This window comes from Balaenoptera physalus (genome assembly GCF_965194825.1).
Source record: "Balaenoptera physalus genome assembly, chromosome: 14".
In the NCBI taxonomy this organism is placed as follows: domain Eukaryota; kingdom Metazoa; phylum Chordata; class Mammalia; order Artiodactyla; family Balaenopteridae; genus Balaenoptera; species Balaenoptera physalus.
This window is the reverse complement of record NC_138893.1, coordinates 38060270-38083803: the sequence shown is the minus strand read 5'-3', so window position 1 is coordinate 38083803 and position 23534 is coordinate 38060270. Positions and strand designations below refer to the sequence as shown.

The 23534-nt window shown below is 36.9% G+C and overlaps 1 protein-coding gene and 1 long non-coding RNA gene across 2 annotated transcripts in view; one reads left to right on the top strand and one right to left on the bottom strand.

The window, feature by feature from the left end:
* Window positions 1-8252, top strand: part of TRUB1 (TruB pseudouridine synthase family member 1) — a 35505-nt gene extending 27253 nt beyond the window's left edge. Inside the window, exons 5-8 of the mRNA XM_082423433.1 lie at window positions 1230-1302; window positions 2618-2757; window positions 4778-4834; window positions 5639-8252. Coding sequence (XP_082279559.1) covers window positions 1230-1302; window positions 2618-2757; window positions 4778-4834; window positions 5639-5898 — 530 coding nt within the window. The 3' untranslated portion in view covers window positions 5899-8252. The remainder of the gene's footprint in view (window positions 1-1229; window positions 1303-2617; window positions 2758-4777; window positions 4835-5638) is intronic.
* The window catches only part of LOC309642220, a 392437-nt gene that overhangs the window by 156301 nt on the left and 212602 nt on the right, over window positions 1-23534 (bottom strand). The window lies entirely within an intron of this gene.

Genomic DNA, 23534 nt, shown 5'->3' with positions numbered 1-23534 from the left:
TAGAGAAATTCTTTTGAGTTCTGTAGCTCTCCTCTGAGTCTAGTAGATTCTGGTCTTTTGTTCATGTTTAGCTTGTAAGGATCAAGGTCACACTGAGGTTAAGACTCTCTTGCTGCATTGATATTGAAATCTGGACATGTTCCATGCCGTCTTTTAATTTTTATTCTGGTGTTCGAACAGTAATTCAGAGCACATTAGTTAGTTTTTGTTTAATATTGTTCAAATAAAATCAAATGTAACATGTATACACCAGAATAAAAAGTTTAAATAAATTTCCTGCAAAGTGAGAAAGAAGACTGTAATTTCTTTCCATTGCTATAACCTAAGCAAGTTATAGAATATTTCTGTAACTTAGTTTATTACTGAATATGAAATATGGAAAGTCATCTATCTATATGTGAAAATCCCAAATATTGAATTTCAGTGTGTTATAGTTTTCAGTTGTTAAAATTATAGAACAGTACTTTAATATTGCATCATTTTGTTTGAAAGAGTATCAAATAAAAGCTGAAAAGCTTTATCTGACTAAGACAGATAAAACCTTTGCTGTGTATATTCTCTTTTTGCACTGGCTTATTTTTGAGGCAAAAGTCAGACTCCTGACTGCAATTCCAAGAGCAGTGAAGGGAGGGAAGGAGACATAAATACAACTTTACTTGGGGACAAAGTTAATGTGAGTGTGGAAAATGTATACCATATACCATACAACAGTTTTGAAATCTATCAGGTAAAATTTTAAATGTGGTTAGTATTTGATAATCTTCAATAATTTATTCAGTTATTTATAATATTTGATGCCTGGAAAACCTTAGAAATGAACTTTACGGGTAATTTTCTACTAACTTTCTGATCACCACATTTTTGTTTTTGGTCACTGCAGGACCATTCCTATAGCTTTATGCAACATTTTTCTCAGGTCTTCTGAAGGCCATAGTAAGTATGTAGTAAATGCATATAAGATGATTGGATCATTTTTAATGGAGAAAAAAATGAAGCAAACGAAATTAAATTTAGTCTTAATATTGGACAATATAAGACTTTCCCCCTTTTATCTCATTAGCATGTATTTTATCCATCTCAACAAGGTAGAATTTGACCTGCAAAACGTACATTGTAATAAATGCTTTGTTGGAAATTTTTTTTTAATTTTCAGAGTTGTCAGTGCTGTAAAAATAGCACATGTACTTCTGTGGTTGCTTTAGTGTCACTTTTTGGTTCTTTTTTGGCAGATAAAATAACACAGGAAGATATTGAAGGCATTCTACAGAAATTTACTGGGAATATAATGCAAGTACCTCCCCTGTAAGTTCAATTAATGAATTTGAATAAATGTTTAATTTTATTTTCCAGTGGCTAACATCACTTTAATGAAAAAAAAAAGAAGAGGGGCTTCCTTTTACTATATGGTGAGGCAGGTTTTAAATCTGACAAATGATCAAGCAAGGTGAACCTGATTCAGACAGGATGCAGAGCTTCTGACACTCTCTTAGAGGTACTGGGATGTAGTCTCCTCTGTCTCTGGATATTGCCACAGCCTGACATCTGTGCTCTTCCAGGATTTATTGGTTCTTCTGATTCCATCTGTAGACATCAGGGCAGTTCTGGAGAGCAGAGATGTCACTTTTCCCAGAATTGCTGTGAAGGAACCAGTCCAGTCTGGTACAGGCATCAGAGCTGTGATTCAGCGTCCAATTGGCACTTCCTGTCAGGTGTTGGGACCACTCCTTTCGGGCCCAGAATCTTATACTTCACAATTCTCTGCAATAAATGAAACAGATGAGAATTATAACTTATTAAAAGTATAATGATATTGATTTACCATTTAGCCATATTTTTGTGCATGTTACCATTTCAAGCAAATTGCTTCTTCTTTTTTTTTTTAATGGCTTATAGGATGTGTCAGGATATGTTATTAACAGTTCTTTTAGAATTTAGAATATATTTTGTGTTTTTAAAAAATCTTAAGGGTTTTCAAGAACACTGAAATATCTATGGAGAAATGTTTCTTCATAATTTTGCCTTAAATGTGAAGACTTAAAAATTGTACCAGGATCTGAATAAACATTATTTTGGATCATTATTGTTAAGATGTAGTAAACATTTATATTTATAAGAATCGTTTTAGAATTTTCTTCTCTGTGATTGTTCCAAGGATTTTGTGGTCTAGTAAAATTTAATCACAGAAAGATAAGGTCTGTTATTTGCTCTTTGGAAACATTTTGGTAACTTATATGTGAAAATGAATATTATTATAATGGAAATATATTGTTTCAAGGAAATATAGCTGAGATCATTGTGACCGGAGACCCTTAACCCAGAATGAGGACTAGTGAAGACATGAATAGACCACCTCCAGGAAGATGGTTAAAGAGAAATATTGACAACATTGCTCACTGAGTGCCAGAATGAGCTGTATTAGCCTCAAAGATATTTAGGAACTCTATCTGTGACACCATTGTGAAGTAGATTAGAAGAAAAAATTAGTTCATTCTTAGAAGGATTTTCAGTTTAATCATCCTTTCTTTCCATGCTGTAATCTGGAATTATTCTCTCTTTCTTTCTCAATCTCTCTCTACCTCCCTCCTTCTCTTCCTGTCTCCCTCTTGTACCTTGCAAGCTATTCTGCATTAAAGAAAGATGGACAGAGACTTTCAACTTTGATGAAGAGAGGTGAAGTAGTAGAAGCAAAACCTGCCAGGCCAGTTACCGTGTACAGTCTTTCCCTTCAAAAATTCCAGCCACCATTTTTCACATTAGGTAAGATGGAGAAATTTGAAAACATTTGTATTTACATGTGCCTTTATTTTATTTTTGGCTACTTCTGTGTAATTTTAATGGATCCCTAGGATACTGGAGATTTTTAAAAATTTGAATTTAAAGAAGGTTAGAATTTAATACCTTTTTGACAACACAAATAATGAGAATGCCTCTAGCTATATGAAGGTTCAGAAATGTCCTAAATAGTCTGAGTTTTTCATATATTATATTATCTTACTATAAAGTTGGAAGTAACATACTTTGGATCTCTATGGGGAAGAATAGGTCAGGAGTACATATTTTCAAAATTTTATATTTTGTATTTTATTATCTTATGGATACTTGTTCCCCATTTTGGCTACTACCTGATAGTTTACACTCAGTTTTTTATTGACGTTAATTTGTCCTTTTAAAACAATGCATTTTCAGTTTTTGGACAAGAAATTCTAAGAGTGGAGTGACCCCCCCCCCTTTGTCACCAATAAATTACTGCTAAAGATCATGAAAATATAGGAGTAATGGGTAAGGCAGAAGTGTATTCCTAGACATGTGGTAAATTTTAACTCAAGTTATCAATTTGAATTTATCTATAATCCATATTTGAAATAAATTTAAAACCCAAAAAGTTTTTTTCTATTGTTTGGAGATTTTATGATCTCCTAGCTAAAGCCCTGAACGTATAAGAGCTCTGGAGACTCAAAAGCTGTAGTTCTTATTAATCCTCAGGCTCCCTGAAATTGATCCTGCTCCTAATTTTGTGGTGCATACTGAATGGGATTCCTTTTAGACATAATTTCCCAAAACCTTTTCTCCTAAACGTCATTGCTTTTTTTCCCATTGACATTATTATTTAGTGTGTATTAAGTTCCTGTAGATGGTGGGTTTTTGTACAATTTTCTTAAAAAGTCACTCCTTAAGTTTCCTGATTCTAAAATATTAGACAAACAATGAAACAAACATACTAAAAAATGTTTCACTCCATTCCATGAAAATGTGGCCGCTGTGTTGGCACAATAGATACTATCTATGAAAGTAAAAAAACCTCAGATTTTTCCAATTGCATTTGTTCACTGGAATTTGTAGTAGGCCAAATTTGACTCTTTTCACCAAAGTCAAATATAGTGCAAGAATGTAGAACACCTACATTTGTGTAGTGCTCATTTTTTTTATCTCAGCAGTGGCTCCCAACCTTGAGCTGATGGGGAAAAAAAGAAATTAAAATCCCCAGGTGGGGAGTTTTGATTAATTCCCTCAAATAGCTTTATTTGTATGCTAAGCTAGAAACAGAAAGTAGTCCTTTTGTGTGAAAATACAGTTCTTTTCAGGATGTCTTGTGGATGAATAAAAATAATCCAGAGCCCTGCTCTTAACCAATAAACTTGCATTATACTGCGTTAAGAAGATGTTTAGTTATGCATTCAATTCTGGTACATTGTGTAATTTTAAGTTATTTCATGATTTTTTCAGGAATATTTCCAAGAGAACATTTAAATATGCTGAGTTCTCCATGCAGTATATTACCCCAAACATAATTCCTGTCACTGAAAAGGGTTTTTTTGTTTGTTGTATTTTTTGAGTGTACAAATCTGAAAATATTTTAAAAATCTACAGCTCATGATAGCAAGGCTGAGATATCTAACCATTTAAAGCCTATTAAATGAAAAAGATGTACAAATCTGAAAATAGTTTTTTAAATCTGCAGCTCATAATAGCAAAACTGAGATTTCTAACTATTTAAAACCTATTAAATGAACAAGGCTGAAGTATTGAAGTGGTATGACTTGCCATGTAATTTAAAATGTGTTCAAGAGTTTCTGCTGTTTGCTTTCTCCACACTCTGACTTTTCAGTCTCACAAACACATATGCTACTGGATGAATAATTTATATTTTAGCGCATAAATGTTTTATCACTCGATTGTTTGCATAGTGCATTTTTACATTTGTTTAGGGGCATCATTTCTATGTAAAGTGGATTTCATAGGCGGTTAGCAATTTACTATGTCACTGTTAACATTCCAGATGTTGAATGTGGAGGAGGTTTTTATATCAGAAGCTTGGTCAGTGACATTGGCAAAGGTAAGCATAAAGATGAATTATGAATTATCATTTAGAGAGTAATATTCCTTTTTGATGGGAAGAAGGAATTTTCCATTTTCCATGTCTCTGAGTACTGGCCTTAGGAACTCGATTCTTCCTGCCCTTCTGCCTTCAAAGCGTTATAGGTTTATGGAAGACAATTAATCAGCATAAGCAGCTGCAGTGAAATGCTTGTAATGGGAGAGAGGAGAAAAAGAGGAATAGAAAATGGAGATGTGAATAATGAATCTAAGGACCAACATTTTTTTCAAGTATAAAATATTTTAACTCAAAGTAGGGATAAGAAGAAAAGATTAACCCTTCTAAAAGTTATTTTTATCGCTCCAAGTCAAATTTTTTTAAAAAACTGGAAGCCATAGTCTTACAAACAGCCAGGAAGTTGCAGTTCTGGCCCTGCCATTTTCTGGCAGTTGTGACACTGGACAGGTCACATTACCTCATCCGCCAAGTGAGACTAATAGTTACCTCATGGGGTTGTTTCATGGGTTAAATAAGAAAAGTGTGTGCAACTTCCTTGTAGACTTTAAAGCAGTTTATTAGGTGAGTTATTAAATGTTATTTTGCTCCTTAATCATTTCTTAATCTCAAGGCTCTTGGTTATTATATTGGATAATTACAGTTTTACATTTGAGGTGGTTTTGAGAGGTTTGAATCAAGTTCTGTCATTTGAAAAATTAAAGACTATGAAATACTGAATTACTGAATCATTTATGTTGATTCAGTATTTGAATGAAATACTGAATCATTTATCTTGTGGTTTCTTTTCACCTTTTGTTGCCTTAGAACTGTCTTCCTGTGCCAATGTGCTGGAGCTGACCCGAACCAAACAGGGACCCTTTACCCTGGAGGAGCATGCCCTTCCCGAAGACAGATGGACAATTGATGACATTGCACAGTCTCTCGAGCAGTGCTCATCCCTTCTCCCAGCAGAGATGGCACTTAAAAAGTCAAAACCTGAGGAGTCTAGTGAGCAAGTTTTGAGCTGTGAGTACATAACTCTAAGTGAGATAAAGGGAGAAGATGATGTAATTAAGACATTTTAAGTTTGGCTTGGGATTGTCTTCATTTCCTGGTTGACATTTGAATCCTGTGTGCAGAATGACAAGCTGTGTGCCAAGACAAACGATTCTTTTTTTTTTTTTTTTTTTTTTTGCATGAAGAAAAATGTCCATCATTTATGGTTTCTACGGTGCACAATTTATGTGCTGTACATTATAAATAGCCTTGCAGTTGTTCAGTTCTTGCTGTACTATAGAATGTTCTTCTAGGATGTTATGTTGTTGTTAGATTGGATTGAGGAAAATCAACTTTCTGATTTTGATCTCTCATCAAAGTCTTTTCCTGTGAAAAAGTTGACCACATTTTCTAATCAGAGGGAAAAAAAATGAGCTAAATGTTTCTTTGGTGTGACAAAGTGAATGTATATTAGTTTCTTTGGCTTTATTTTGGCTTCCTCGTGACTCTGGTTATTGAAATTCCTTAACTATGTTGGAAAAAGCCATTATTTAACTCATGTTTTAGAGAGTTTATGATTATTAAGAACATTTCTTTGATAAGGCTGCACTTATCTTGGTAATAGCTGTGTTTGTTTAGATCTTAGAAGCTAATAAACTTCTATCGTAAATATTTGTCGATGAACCAAATTATTGCTGCTACCACTAATGGAATGTAAATAGAAGACTAAATGTTTAATTAAATTCACCTCTACTCTCCCATTAGCAGGACAGCTCCTATGGCTTATGTTTTGGCAGCTATGAGATAGTTTCCTGGTAATTTAATCAATACAGTCGACCACCCTGTACCAATTTACTAAATAACCTAATTAAAAAAAATTAAGCTAAAGAATGCCTTCAATGAAAAACTTCTTTTCTTTATTCTTTAGTACTTATTTATACATCTTTATAGGGTATTAATCCCATGATATTTTGCTTTCAATTTGCTCTTTCAAGTGATGTTTATAGATGCTGAGATTGCTGCCCTGCATTTCCAGTTAATCCCTTCTGCTCTAAATGTTTAAAAACAGTTATTCTCAAACGTTTTCATTCAGGTAGCCTACTGAAAGTTCCCTGTCCCTCTTTACCATAGTTTTGAAAACAGTCACGTTCTGAAATAGTAAATTTCATATGTAATGAGTGCTTCATATTTTTGTTATAGGAAAGCAATATATAATGCAGCATCTGTAGAAATTTTCAAATCCCACTGCATTTATCCAAATAAATAGTTTCAAAAGGAAGACTTGTTAAATTTTTCATCATATAAGAGTTTTTACATTTTTATGGATTGTCTTTCTTTTAAAGGTGGTTGCTTTGCAACCTCTAACTTACAAATTTTAAATATGTAAACAAACGTAATCTTATTTGTGGTTAACCTAATATAAACTCAGTATAAAAAGTTATATGCTTCAACAGAGCACTTTCAGCATATTGGCAACATTTTTCAAGTGGAAATGGAAATATTAAAACATTCTTAGTATGACACAGAAAATTATAAAGAAGAGTTAATTATCATAATGCCTTAAATAAAACACCAAACACACAAAGTTGTAAATTGAAGCCTTTACAGTTTTATATATTCATATCTAGTGCCCTGCAGTTTGTGTAACCAAAGGTGGCAGTGGCTGCCTCTTTCTGTTGGAATGGCACAGGTTACAGTATATCTTCATACACTGCCAGCTAAGGTCCAAGTAGAGGAATATAAAACAACTAGGGCCTCTCTGCTCTTATTTCTTAACTTAAAATTTAACATGTATAATTTACTAATGGAGAAGAGTATAAATTTTTTGAAAAGACAAGTGACTTTTTAAAATGGTACCCAATCTTTTTCTTTTATTGAAAACATTGAAGAAAATGTTGCCAAATGAAAAAATTACCAAATCCTCACCATCCTGATACAGTGACTTCAGAACTTTAATTTCGTATTTTTCTCTTCCCTTCTTTTGTTCACATAATTACAGTCTGAAGACACCTATACTTTTTTATTGACTATTTTTTTAATTTCATCTTCTTTTACTATTTGTATTTAGTTTTGACAATGATTATTTTAATCATATTACTTCAGTTTGTTTAAACCATTTCTCTATTGCTGAATGCTTAGGTTATTTTCAATTTTATTAGGGTAAGTTCCTGGGAGCAGGATTATTAAATGGAATAATATGAAACAATTTAATTTTCCTTAATGAGTTTGCCTTATTGCTTTCCCAAAGAGTTGTAACATTTTACAGTGTCATCATTTGAGTATGTCAGTTCACTAAAAGTCTACAGCTTTGGGTGGGGGATTTATATGTCGTTGCTCATTTAGTAAGTTATACAGGTTCAGAGTTGCTCTGATTTGCCTTTGTGTGACTTTTTCACATACTTTGTTCACTTATGTAAATAAATGTCTTACTGGTTTCTTTATACATTTGTGTGAGTTATTTGTGCAGTAAATACTTGTAGAAGCATTTTCATGGGCTGTTTTTTTTATTTTAGTTTCATTTTCCATTTTTACTAACCACATTTGCTAACTAATATTAAGAATTCTTCCCCTTTTAGAGTCACCAGATATATGAGTATGAATAGTTAATATTTATTGAAAACTAAAGATATTATTCTTAACTTTCATAAGCAGCTGTAACTGATCAAGATTCTCTAAAAAGTTTAAGACTCATCCATAAACAAATTAGTTTTCTCTTGAGTCTGGTATTTGAATACCAACTGCTTTGTTTTTTTCATTTTAATCAAAATATTAAAGAAATATCTGTGCCTTATGTATTTCTAGGCCTAATTCTTCATGTAATAATAAAGTTGTTTTACTTGTAAGAAAAGATGTGTTAGAAATTTCTGAAAATGTTTCAACCTGGAACATACAAATGACTTCATTTTGACACTTAGTTTTTTATATTTCTGGAAAATATTGTTTTAAAAGTCATCAAAAGTGGTCATAGAATTATTTACAGTTTTAAGATCCATGAGCATTAAAATAATATAATTTTTTTCTTTGATAATTCAAAATTATAAAATTTGAATAAGGGCTAAACTCACATTTTCCTATACTGACTAGATCTTTTCTTCTTAAATACTTGAATTAATACAAGCTACTGATCCGTCATCAGAAATGATTCATTGTACTATATAAGAAAAGAATGCTTCAGTACGTTAAAAGGTCTTCAGTACATTTTATGCCTTTCTGATCAGTTTGAAATTTGTATCAGACTTACAATGAACATTTAGAGGTTTAATTAGTTGTATTTCAAAAGAAGAAAGTAATTTACCTCATATCATGATGTATATAATAGAAAAATTATAATTCAAAAAGCACTCTAAAATATTGAAACATTTAAATAGAGGAATATGATAAATATAAGCTTTATGGCTTGAAATGATTGTAATGGTCTTGTAATTAAATTGAAATAGATGACTTGTCTTGAAACTATTTCTTTAAGGTGTGTGTGGGCAGCTGTAGCCTGGCCTAATCATTTATTAAATGCCACTTGTTAAACACTTATTAGATGGCACTTGAATCAGTAGTGCCTTCATAGTTTCAACTTGAGTTAAAACTCTCTTTGAACAGGAATATTGCTGTTCATATTGCTGTTCATATTCATATTGCTGTTTTACATAATCATACCAGTAGGAAAGTTGAAGTCAGAAACTATATTTTGCTCCTCTTATTCGTAACTCTTAAAATATGACATATTAAGATTATTTCCATCTCTACTAACAGTCAGCTTTTTGATCCAGGCAAATCACTTAATCTTTTCAGGCCTCAGCTTTCTTATCTTTAAAACAAAGGAGACAGACTAGTCTATCTCTAAGAACTTTTGCAGAACTAAAATAGGCTGGTGAGTGTAGGCAATTCGTATTTATTCTGTTCAGAGCTCATTCTTTCTGAGCCTGAATTTTCATGTTGTTCATCAGTTTTGGAAAATTCTCATCCCTTATCTCTTTGAATATCACATCTTTTACATCTAGTACTCCTGTTAGATTTATGTCTTCTCATTTTATTGTGTCTAATTACTCGTTCATATTTTCCAGTGCTTTATCTCAGTGCTTCTTCTTGGGGAATTTCTTTGAACCTTTTTCCCAGATATGAATTCATTCTTCTGCTATTTTAATTTACTGTTTACACATGTATTTGTTTCAGTGATTACTGTGGTTTTTAAAAGTTTATAGAACATCAACTTTTTTTTTCAAAATCCTTCTTTTTGTGTGTGTTGTCTTTCATCAGGGCTTTAGTTTAAATATATATCATATATTTATATAAGTATCAGTAAAAGTTTTATATGTGTGTGTATATAATTTTTACTGATATTTAATATCTATACAGAAAATTGCACATATCGTAAATGTATCACCTGATAAATTTTTACAAAGCAAACATGTGCAACCAACAACCAAATAAAAAAAAAATACAGAACATTACTAGTCCACTAGAGGCCCTCTAGAGGCTCCCCTCCAGTCACTAGCTCCCAACCCCACCCCACTGCCAAGGGTAACCATATCTAACATTATAGATTGTTAATTTTGTCTGGTTTTGTGCTTTATATAAATAAAGCATACAGTATACACTCTTTCATGTGTGGCTTCTTTTGCTCAAAATTATGTTAGTGAGGTTCTTCCATGTTGTTGCACACATTCACAGGCCATTCATTCTCATTATTGTTTAGTATTCCATTGTGTGAATATACCTACATTTATCCATTTTACTGAATGATGGGCACTTGATTAGCTTTCAATTTTGAGTATTTTTGGCATTGTGTTACATCTTACTCATTATTTCTCACTATTGGCTTGTTAATGTTACCTCTTTAAAATTTTTTCTTACTGTTTTCTGTAGAATTTATGATACATGTCTTTAACTTATCACAGATTACCTTCAAATAGTACTGTACCACCTCATGTATATTGTAGAAATCTTACAAGAGTATATTTCCATATCTTCTATCGTTTGTGCTGTTTTCATACTTTTTACTTTTACATATATTATAAACTCTATAATATATTGGGTTTTTTCTGTTGTTGATGATCTTTATTTTTACTTTATTGCTTTAGACCAGGGGTCAGCAGACTTTTTCATTGTTTCGTGAAAGTAGCCCTTGACAATACACATAAATGAGTGGATGTGGTTATGTTCCAATAAAACTGTATTTACCTTCATGTTGTAGCTTGCTGACCCCTGACTGTCAGTTATCTTCTAAAAAGATTTCTGAAACTTTTATATTTATGTATATTCTGCTGTTCTTCATTTTTTAATGTAGATCCAAACTTCTATCTGGTATCATACTCCTTTCTGAATAATGTCCTTTAACATTTCTTATAACACAAGTCTGAGAGCAATGAATTTTCTCAGCTTTTGTTTTTTGTTTGTCTGAAAAGTGTTTTTTTTTGTCTGAAAAGTGTTTTTTTTTTACCTTCGTTTTTTGAAAGATATTTTTGCTGGATATATAAATCTGGATTGGTTAACTTTTTTTTTTTTTCTTTCCATTCAGCACTTTAATGTTGTTAATTATCTTCTGGTTTGTTTAGTTTCTCTAGCTACCTTCAGGGTTTTATCTTTGGTTCAAGGTTTTTATCTGTGGTTTTTGGCTGTTTGACTCTGATGTGTCGAGGTATGTTTTCCTTTGTATTTATCCTTGTGAGGTCTTCTCAGTTTCTTGCATTTTCAGTTTATTTTCATCAATTTTGAAAAATTCTCAGCCGTTATCTTTTCAAATATTTATTCTACTCCTTGCTCTCTCTTTTCTCCTGAGACTCAAATTATTATGTTCAACCTTTCCATATTGGTGCATACCTCTTGGATGCGCTGCTCCTTTTTAAAAAACTCGTATTTCAGTTTGGACAATTTCTGTTGACCTGTCTTCAAGTTCACTGATTCTTTTCTCAGCCACACCTAGTGCGCTGATACACTTGCTAAAAAATTTCTTCATCTCTGATATCACGTTTTTTAATTCAGTGTTTTTTTCTGGTTTCCATCTCTCTACTGAAATTCCCTATTTCTTCTTGCATGTTGTCTACCTTTTCCACTATATAGGTCCATTATACTAATCGAAGTTATTTTAAAGTCTTTGATATTTCTGATACCTGGGTCATGCCTATTTCTGTTGATTGCTTTGTCACATACAGTCTTTTTTATTACTTATGTGTATGTTTCATATTTCTTGATTGAATGCCAAATATTGTATATAAATATACATTGAAATAAATAAATTCAGAAATGGGCACACATCTTCTGTTGGGCCATTAGTGTGGGGATTGGGGCAGTCTAGTCAGTAGTTGAAAAAGGGTTGGGTTTATTGTTGTTATATTTACTGTCAGTGTACCAGACTTCCAATCACTGTAGGCGTAGTCTGCGGCTACTTTGTGTTTAGTGGGAGTCTGGATTGTGGAAGGATTTTTCTCAGTGTTCCTCTCCATGCTCAGATTTCAGCAAGTCCATCATACCTATGGAATGGAAGGAATCTGACCCATGCTTTTTCACCTCTCCCGGTGGTAAACTGCTATTCCTTGTTACATAGTGAGGTTCAAGGGGGTGTTTCTCAGTTCTCTCACTCCAGCCTCAGTCTTAGGCCCTGCAGCCCTGGACTTCAGGGGTGGAGTCTCTGAGCAATTCTGCCCCTTCCCCAGTGGTAGCAGATCACTGCTTTGTATCAGTGCAGGATCCTGAGCTGAACTTATTTTCTCCCCTTCCTCCAGTAGTGGGCAGTTTTTGCTTCTACCCTTTCACCAGAGGCAGTGCGTCTTTGCTTGGATCTCTCCTCTCCCCCAGCACTTATAGCTTTTGCTTCATATAAGAGAAAGGTTCATGTAGCAGGTGGGTTTCATGACTTGGTGCCACCTACAGGGTCTTTCTCAGGTCTCCTGTCCTGCCCCTAATCTTTCTTACGAGCAACTAGTGGAAACCCTTGGAAAAGAACTAGGAAGTGACTTCTTTTATGTGTGGGGCTCCCAAAGTTCCTAAACTGTCACTCTTGGCCTTTAAGAATTCATTACAAATTTCAGCTGTTCTCGTCTTGCCTGCTTTTATGATGACTTGCTCTTCCTTCTGTACTATGCCCCAAGTGAAACAATTCATTTCCCATCTCTCCTCTGAGGAGTGTATCACCCGTTTGAACTCGTTTTACCTCCCAACCTTAGCTCCCTGGTGGGCTCAAGAAGTTAACGCAGTTTTTTCTTGCTGTCAGGGTGTGATTGACATTCTCTTAAAGCTTTTTATGTCTTAAGTGAAAGCAGAACCTTACAAATTGCTTATATATAATTTCCCCAGGATTTATAGTTGTGAGGATTTTGAGGTTATTTTATCTATTGTTTTTGCTAGAAATGAAACTCTCCATATCCAAAGAGCGATTAAGACAGATAAAGTTAATGACTTGCAACACCATTACATTGTAGTTAATTTTATATCCTTAGAAAATAATCTGTCAAGCCCTTGACTAATGGAGAAGCATTTAATAAGTTAGCATTCATCTATTCAGGGTGCTTTGAAATTATTTGACTTTTAGTTCTTCTATTATAGGTGAGAAAATTAGCACATAGAAAAGTAACTTTTCCCAACTCCAGATTAATGCATTAGTAAGGATAGGACTTAGAGGCCAGATATCTTGAGTCATGACTATTCTTTTGGCTTGCAGAATTGACTATATTATCTAAAGGTGTTGACTAGGTGATTTTATTCCATATTATTTAAATATATCAATAGTCAAACATTCACCAGTGCCTTTGCATGGGGAAACAATGTATGGCATACAAAAGAAGTCTTGAAGACATGGTTCAGGCCTTTAAGAAGGTTTCACTTTACTTCAAATAGGAACTCAAGAAATGTTCATATAAAAATGTAAGTAGCGCCATAAGACAATGCATAAGTATCAGTGAGTGATATTGCCAAAAAATGCTATTGATGTTTAATGGAGCAATAATTTCTGTAAACATTTGTTGAGCTCCTACTGAGAACAGAGGCAGGAGAACATGGATGTTCAGTGATGAGTACAGCTCCATTGAGAAGGAGGACCTGAGCTGAGCCTTGAGCAATAGATACTATTCAAGGAGGAGAAAAGCCAGACAGAGGGGAGAATAGTTCCAGCAAAGATGGCAGTGTACAAGGCGTATTCAGTCAGGAAAGAGGAGAATGGTCTGGGTGGAGAGGAGGATTTATGTTGATATGTGGTTGGAAAAGCAGATTGGCATTACATCGTTCGGAGCCTTGAAAGGCAGAATTGAGTAAAGCTTCAGAGGAGGGACTAGTTCATATGGAAGCTTTGTTTTAAGGAGGTTAATCTGGCAGTGATGCATGGCAAGAACTAAAGAGGTGGGAACAGGAGGCAGAAAGTCCGGTTGGAACTGAGTCTGGTACAGTAATCCAGGACTGAGGTAATAAAAAAACTCTGAACTAGAGTATTCTCAGATAATAGATCTTTGAATGGACAGTTTAAAGGAAAATAGATGCTATTCAGTGATTTATTAGATAATTGACAGCCAGGGAATTGGAGGAAAAATGATTAGCAATAGTCATCCAATAGTTTTTCTTAAAAGAAACAAATCTGAGTTTTTGCATAGGAGTAAGCATTTTCTTAGGCATTGGATAGTTGGTACAGCTGCCTATGATAACGATGACCACTTGCTTATTCCTTTTTTAATAGCCATGTGTTCCGTGACCAAACAGTGAGCCTCCTGAAAAGAACTACGCCTTTTCACTTCTCCTCTAAGTGTCTGGCTTATAGTAGGTTTGTTGAATTTAATCTGTAATTGGGGGTTCCTAATTATTATGTGAAATATTATATAAATCATGCCCGTGGTTGAAAGCATGGGCTCTGGAATTGTTAGGTTTTCCAAGTTCTACTGCTTACTCAGCTATTAAGCTTAAGAAAGTTAATTAACTTTCTTGAGCCCCAGTTTCCTCATATGTAAATTGGGGATGTTAATAGCGACTACTTCATGAAATTATGAAGTCTAAATTAGGTCATTCAGGTAAAGTGGTTAGCATACTTCTTAGACTTCAGTAAATAGTAAACAGAAGCAAATGCCATATACCTGATTTACATTTAAGTGAAGGATAAATCTGAAATTCTCATGGCTTATGGATTCCAGGTATATATGTCTAAGAGGCTTTATAAGATATTGTTTTGGTGGGAAGAACTGAGCTGAAATAAAGAATTTCCTGACAGCAAAGATTATTAAATGGTACAATAGGCTATTGATGCAAGTAGAAAAATCTTTAGAGAACCGTAGATGTTCACCTTTTGTATATTTAGTGTACTAATGTAGATATATACACACACACATATAAACATACATGCCATTAAAGTTAGTGAACCTTTTTCATTTACATCACCTCATTTGACCCTCCAACAATCCTGTGAGGTAGGAAGAATTAGTCTTTATCTGTTATTTAGGTGAAGGACTCAAAGTGGTTCTGAGTACTAGGTGACTTGCAGGGTCACATCGCCAGAGTGGCAGAGCTGGGTGTCTGTACTCTTTTGATTCCCAAATGCTGTCATATTACATCTGGAGAAAAGTGATCTGAAGCACAGATATTTAGTGGGAAGAATGAGACACATGCTGTAATGCCAAAAAATAACTGGGAATAAAAGCAGAAAACAAGACATTTGTTTCTGTTATAAGGTGACAGAAAGCAAGGCTCTTGTGGTTTGGGATTGAGCATTCAGAGGAGAAATGGGGAACAGTTGAATTTGGGTGCGACTACTCTTGGAACACTGCATCTGGTTCTGGCCTACTCATTGCTGGGCTTATGGAAACCAGCTGGACAAGGTTCAAAGCAAAGCACCAAAATGATTAGGAGCTGAGGGCACTGATGAGTAAGGGAAGATTAAAAGAATTAAATATGGGGGCTTCCCTGGTGGCGCAGTGGTTGAGAATCTGCCTGCCAATGCAGGGGACACGGGTTCGAGCCCTGGTCTGGGAAGATCCCACATGCCGCGGAGCAACTGGGCCCATGAGCCACAATTACTGAGCCTGCGCGTCTGGAGCCTGTGCTCCGCAACAAGAGAGGCCGCGATAGTGAGAGGCCCGCTCACCGCGATGAAGCGTGGCCCCCACTTGCCGCAACTAGAGAAAGCCCTGGCACAGAAGCAAAAACCCAACACAGCCAAAAATAAATAAATAAATAAAATTTTAAAAAAAGAATTAAATATGTATAGTTCAGGTAGGTACAGACTACGGAAAGAGAAGCTAACTATGTACAAATATCTGAAATGTGTAGACATTAAAAAGGTAGATTAATTATTTAGCGTGATACATGGGGGGTGTAATATGCAGTAATAGGATGTAAATTTAAGCTGAACGTAAGGAGAAATTTCCTGATAATCTAGGAAAGCGCTCCGTGGCATAGTCTTTCCCTAGAGAAGCAATAGAGATTGCAAGCCTTCTGACTTCTAAAACTTTCCTGTGAACTAGGTATTAGACGATGTTAGAGACTTATTATTAACATGGTCAGGTGTGATAGTGATACTGTGTTTATATAAGAAAATGTCATTTTTTAGTGTTACTCTGAAATCTAGGGGTAGAACAACATGATGTAAAAGATTTGCTTAAAAATACTACTACACAAAAGAAAGGAGGGAGGAAGGAAGGAGAGAAAGAAAGGAAGGAAGGAGAGAAAGAAAGGAAGGGAGGGAAAGAAAGAAAAAAGGAAAGGTAAAGAAGGAAGAGAGGGAGGGAGAAAGAAAAAAGGGACAGATGAAGCAAGAGTGATAGACTTTTTTTTTTTTTTTAATAAATTTATTTATTTATATTTTTTATTTTTGGCTGCGTTGGGTCTTCGTTGCTGCACATGGGCTTTCTCTAGTTGCGGCGAGTGGGGACTACTCTTTGTTGTGGTGCGCGGGCTTCTCATTGTGGTGGTTTCTCTTGTTGAGGAGCACGGGCTCTAGGTGCACGGGCTTCAGTAGTTGTGGCTCGCGGGCTCTAGAGCGCAGGCTCAGTAGTTGTGGCACACGGGCTTAGTTGCTCCATGGCATGTGGGATCTTCCCGGACCAGGGCTCGAACCCATGTCCCCTGCTTTGGTAGGCGGATTGTTAACCACTGCGCCACCAGGGAAGTCCTGATAGACTGTTGATAATGTTGAATCTGAAGGAAGGTCATATGTGAGTTCGTTTTACTCTTCTCTTACTTTTATGTCTATTTGAAAACTTTCATAATAAAAAATCTAAATTTTCCTGAACAAAACTCAGTAGTGTCTTATTACTCGCTGGCCTCCCTGAATAGAAAAGCCTTACGGCCCCACACACAGACTTCTGGTTGACCCAGGCCTCTGCTCACCGCCTTACTCTGGGAGATAGATGGGGCTGGGCTGAAGGACTCTTTCTAAAACTGTAGAGGGAGATCCGAGGAAATTCTTAGAATTGTAGGCCTCTAGTGGTAGCTTCAGGAGGTTGAATTTCTAGTGAAAGAGCAGAGAGCAGGGTTGTTGAACCATTAACTGACCTCTCCTGCTCTCCTGTCCCTTGTTCATGGAAAGTACTGGCCATTGAGCAGAGAACCAGGTGCCTTCAGAATGGCCATATCCTATTCTCTTGAATGAAGAAACATTGCCCCCTTGTTTGTAGAGTTTGTAAAGCAAGAAGCGGGGTAAATCACGATGTGAATGATTTCAAAACCCAGCAAACGTCTATGAAGCTGAAGCTTTTAAAAACTTCTTAAAAAACCATCATCCCTCCTTTAGCCTCTCAGGGCAGATCTCACCTTACCTTGCAGGTGAATGTTTAGGGCAAGAGATTTAGGGAACATTTGAAATGTGTATCCCGACTCTGCTCTTTTGTTTGTTAGAGGAATATAAATATTTTGTCTGAATTTCACTAATGGCAATCAAGCATGAATACAGACCCAGCATTTGAGGACCTGTCACGTCTGAATTTCTCCAGAGTGCACCACTCGGCCAGCAAATGTGAGGCGGATTCCAGCTCAGTGTAAGAATGGATGCGGTAGCCACTGGAGCTGTCTGGAAATGTCGCAGATGCTGAATGGTGGACAAGTTTGTCTGAGTCTCTCTCGTGTCCAGACGTCCTTCCTCCAGCCCCAGCATCACTCGATTAGCTCAGGCCCTTATCATCTCTCACGTGGGCTATTGCAGTCGCCGTAATTAGACTTCCTCACCGCTAGCCCTTCCCTCTGCCGTCATCCTCCACTTTGCCTCCAGCGTGGCTGTTCTGCAACACAGCTGATCATGTCATGCCTCTGTTTAAACTCTTAGCACCTATACCCAGCGATTTTTCAAGACTCCAAGTGTATAGTAATGAAATCTTTCATCATGGCTCAGTCAGAATCAATCCATCCTCATCTCAGTTGCCGTGGTACCTCGTATACACGTTCATTACCATACTTAGCACCCCATTTTAATCATATCTTTACTTGTCTTCCCCACCAGACTGAGAGCTCTTTGAGGGCAATTACTATGTTTTCATCTTATTTCCCCAGTGCCTGGCACGTTCTAGGCACTCCGTATCATCAGGTAAGCCTTAGGAGCCATAATATGCCAAGTATAGGAAGACAGTGGACACTCAACAATTTTAAGGGCCTAAATAAAGTATAAAATAAATACTTATTTATTTTATAAATAAAATACATTTTATTTTTTATATTTTAAAATAAATATAAAATATATTTAATTTTTTATATTTAATAAAATAAATATTAAAAAAATACATTTTTATAAATAAAAATGTCCTGAATAAAAGACATTCATTCAGCCCTTATTTATTGACCAGAGATCTAGCTGATCTCTCAGTTAACCTTTAGCCTATCAGTGGTCCTTGAAGGAGGAAGCATTTCCCCCCATTTCCGGTGTAGTTGGGACAGGAATATGAGTAATGCAGTGAATGATACAGTCTAGAAATATTTATTCCTCTACACTAAGCTGTCTTTCAACTTTCAGATTCTATGAAAGAAACAAGATGATACATAGCTTATTCTGATTTGTGGTAGCATTGTTTATTTGTTTCCTTTTTTTAAAAATTTATTTATTTATTTTTGGCTGCGTCGGGTCTTTGTTGCTCCGTGCGGGCTTTCTCTAGTTGCGGCGAGTGGGGGCTACTCTTGGTTGAGGTGTGTGGGCTTCTCATTGCGGTGGCTTCTCTTGTTGCAGAGCACGGGCTCTAGGCACGTGGGCTTCAGTAGTTAAGCGTATGGGCTCAGTAGTTGTGGCTCGCGGGCTCTAGAGTGCAGGCTCAGTAGTTGTGACGCACGGGCTTAGCTGCTCCGCAGCATGTGGGATCTTCCTGGATCAAGGCTCGAACCTGTGTCCCTTGCACTGGCAGGTGGATTCTTAACCACTGTGCCACCAGCAAAGTCCCTATTTGTTTCCTTTTTAAGGAGGAGGTGGAATTGGATTGTTTGTTTGGTTTCTTCTTCAGTAAGAAGCATCTTAATATAACTAGTCTGGACATCTGTACCATTTTCAAAAATTACAAGTTTCGATCATTGCTAAACTGTACAGATCCCAATCTGTCTGCTTTGCATATATTTGCATTTATAAAAGCAGAAGCAGCCTAAAAGTTTTTCTAATGCAATCCCCTAAATGCATGAAGTATTAGATTGCTTTCCCCCATTAGTTCATGCATTGCTAAGGGCTTAAAAGGATCATTGATTTGAATTATTTAATGTGTACAGCAGGTTGAGTTTCTTTTTTTTTTTTTTTTAAGGACCTTTGGGACATTACCTTAGTTTTTTTGTTTTTAAGTTAAATCTCATTTTTCTCTGAAAATAAGAAGTTAAAGCTGTATTCACATAAGCTCCCAGAGTGCCAGATTTTCATTGTGTTTTTAAACCATATAGGAAATGTTTCATTCTAACGTAACATTGCTGCTGAAAATTGGGCTGAAATTTCTAGGCTGAAAATATAGTTATAACTACATGTTATTCTAGTGTTGTTTTATTTTTCCTTTCTTTTTTAAAAAATTTATTTATCTATTTATTTATTTATTTATTTATGGCTGCGTCGGGTCTTCATTGCTGCACGCGGGCTTTCTCTAGTTGCAGCGAGTGGGGGCTACTCTTCGTTGCCGTGGGCGGGCTTCTCATTGCGGTGGTTTCTCTTGTGGAGCACCAGCTCTAGGAGCACGGGCTTCAGTAGTTGTGGCTCGAGGGCTCTAGAGCGCAGGCTCAGTAGTTGTGGTGCACGGGCTTCATCGCTCCGCGGCATGTGGGATCTTGCCGGTCCAGGGCTCGAACCCGAGTGCCCTACATTGGCAGGAGGGTTCTTAACCGCTGCGCCATCAGGGAAGCCCTATTTTTCCTTTCTTGAAGTTGATGCAGAAGAAATAAAAGAGAGAGGGAGAGATCCTATCTATAATAAAAAGCCATCCTCGATTTTTGTTGTCTTGAAATTTAAGCTCGTTTTGACTTAAATTCAGTAAACATAGTCCTAGACTTTAAATGTTGAACATTTTTATTGTGTAATTTAAGTTTTAGTTCCTGTTGTTTTTTGATGGTTTACTCTTTCCCTGTGGAAAGGCAGTTGTGCCGTGTCAGCACAATTTGTGATGGTAACATCTGGGTGAATGGATTTATTTCAGTTTGTGTTCTGTTCAGAAAGCTTGCCAAAAACAGAGACTTGTTTGTGATGTCTAGTGTGGCTTCCTAAAACAAAGCAAAGAGTCTTACTTAATTCATTTGTCAGGGCACTACACAAATAAAAAAATGGAAGTCTCATTCACATAAGGCAGTCATGTGATGTAAACAGCTTAGGTAAGGGGATTGATAGGGTGACCATATAATTTAGTATCTCAACCCCGATGCTTGTGAGAGTGAAATGGGAGTCCTAAAATAATTGAGACATTGTTGTTCTACAGCAGGTCTAAACTGGGGTTATCCAGGACAACCAGATGCCATTGTCACCCTAACTACTTGCAACTACTATTTAAAGTCTCATTTACCATGGTATATAGCAAGTTCTTCTGGGAATTATCGTAGGTCATTGATGTAGCTGTGTCAAGGAGTGATATGGTAGGAATTCTAATATATCAGGCAGTATAACACTTTCCTGGATTTCTAGTAGGTAAAAGGTGTGTTAGGGCAGAAGACAGAGCAACTGGGACTTGACAAAGGCTTTAACACTGCCTAATGATAAACCTGCTATAGCTGATGGTTAATTGTTATTGGCCAAACATCTTTCTTAGTAAATCAAATATATTTAGCATTTGTAGGAGGGCACAGAAATTGATAGCCTACAGGGGAAAGTTGAGATTTGGGTTGCCTGTGGCTTTGATTCCAGAATCAGAAATATTAGCGAAGGATGTCAGCAAATGAAATACGTTTTCCTTGTTACATGTCATGAGATGCAGCTACTGCCCTATTTTCACTTACAGTCTTCCTTCTGAATTAATATACCTTAAAAATAGCTGCGGATTCTCAAATCTGTAAGAATAGTGTATGTTGCTTGCCACAATTTCTTTTTTCCTGAAGATCTCTTCAAGGTCTTTCAAGAATGCAGTTTAACTTAGCAAATATTAGGGGACCTACTCTGTGTGTTAGATACCTCTGAGATACAAAGAGACGGGTGAGTCCCTGCCCTCAAGGCATTTTCTATAATACAAAAAAATAAAGTGAATGCATAGCAATACAATACTACAGAGGCAGGTGCCATTAAAAAGCTACATACGTTACAGCGGGGTGGTGGGTATAAGGATATTTATAACACAAGTCTATAATTTTCTGCATGTTTGAAATATCATTTAAAAACATTTTAAAGCTGTATATCGCTATATCTATATAGTACCAGGAGAATTCAGGGAACTGGGTAATTACATCCGGTTATGAGGATCTGTGTTGGGTTTATCTACCCTTTTCTGCAACATTCCATTTCCTTTAATTGTCACTTAGCTTCCCTAAAAACTCTCTCATGAAAAGAGTCTTCTTTCTCCCACACCTATTCAGTGGTAGGCAGCACAACACACATTCTTTCGGGTGCCCGGAACATCCCCCATGGTTTGCTGCTAAGAGTCTTTGATGTGAGGTTCACTCTGTCTTTCTCTCTTAACCTTGCCCATCTCACATACACTGCGTGTTGGCACCTGCCCCCAAGGCTGCCTCTCTCCTCACCCCATCCCTTGCCAAGGCAATCTGGTATATGCCCACTACTCATCTTCCCCAGAGCACAGCTCCAATCCAAGCCACACACAGCTCTTGACAGGACTCTGCGGTGGGTTCCTTTCTCTCCCCGCACAGGTCTTGTTCTCTGAGCACCTGAAGGAGGTGAGACTGGGGGAGAAGCAGGTGTGGAAATCCAGAGGATATTGAGACGTGCCTGTGCTGGTTTGAGAAGTGTTATATTCAGGAGTTGCAGTTGGGTTGGTCTCAAAGGAGAGATGGAGGCTGAAGAGCTGAGATTCTTCAATGTGTGACGGATGTTCGTGGGCTAGGATCAGGTCATCCTTCTAGGGAAAGTGTAGATGGAGAAGCTGAATGACTTCTGAGTCCTTAGTCATCCCAAATCAGGCCGATGTGGTAGGAGGAAGCCCGGGGAGAATGAAGGGGGTACTGGTCCGTGCTAATGAGGGAACTGGTCAGGTCAGAACCAGTGATCACCGAACCTGGAGAACTTGAGTTTGTTGGTAATCTTGAAAAGAGTAGGTTCAGAGACCATTTGAAATTATTTGTAATTGCATTATTCTGGGCCAAATGACCAGAAAAACAACCAATACTTACTGAGCAGTTACTGCATGCCCCGCTCTGTATTATCCCCACCGAGGTCTCCCAGCAGCCCTGTAAGATAAGTACCATATCCCCATCTTACAGATGACAACACTGAGGCACAGAGAAATTAAGTAGTTTGCCTAAGGTTACACCAGCTGATTAGTGCAGAGCGAAGATTTGAACCCAGGCACTGTGACCCCAGAGCCCTAGCTCTTAATTACTAGGCTGATGCTCATAGAAGATTGTGGGGGGGGGGTAGGGGGAGAAGGGGAGAAGAGGGGAGGGGCGGGGAGTGGAGGGAGAAGAGGGGAGGGAAGGGGAGGGAGCACCTCTGGACTAGAGAATTAGGAGTTGTTTACACAGAAGTAAAAATTAAAGCTGTAGTTGTGAATGAGATCAGTGAGGAGAGTGAAATTAAGTGTGTGGAAGAGAGAGAGACCCAACAATCCCAGGGACAGTGAGCTGATCACCGGCTGAGGATTAGACCCTTGAAAATATCTACCGATAGACCCAGGTTTCTTAGACTCTGAAAAACTCACATCGCCTTTGATGAACACAAGAGCTTCATATCCTCCTGTAAAGTCACATTAAATATTGTGAAGGAAATCAAAGCAATGGACAAAATGCCACTTTGTTTTTGAACTCAACCCTTAATCCCAGATTCTGATGTGTCTATACAGGGGCTGACAACGCACACACACACAGGAGCAGCCCTGACTTGGCAGGTGGGAGGAGAAAGTGGAACAGAATGAGCCATTTGAGAGAGGGTCAGTCAGAGGCCAAGAGAGGAGACTGGGACAGGTTTTCGTAGTGAAGCCCAGGGGATGAGACCTCTCGTCTAAGAAGAGAATGGAGCGCTGCTGGATGCGCAGGACAGAGTTCCTTCGGGGGCTGCTGAGATCTGTTTACCTTGGTGATAACACTGGTGCATATGCAGTAGTGTAAGGAAATGGATATTGTGTTTACAAGCAGACAACGTGGTGGGAAAACATTTTCAGACCTATAATGGATAATAGAACAACAAGCTGAAACCCCCCAATCCATTTTCTTGCTTTCCTGA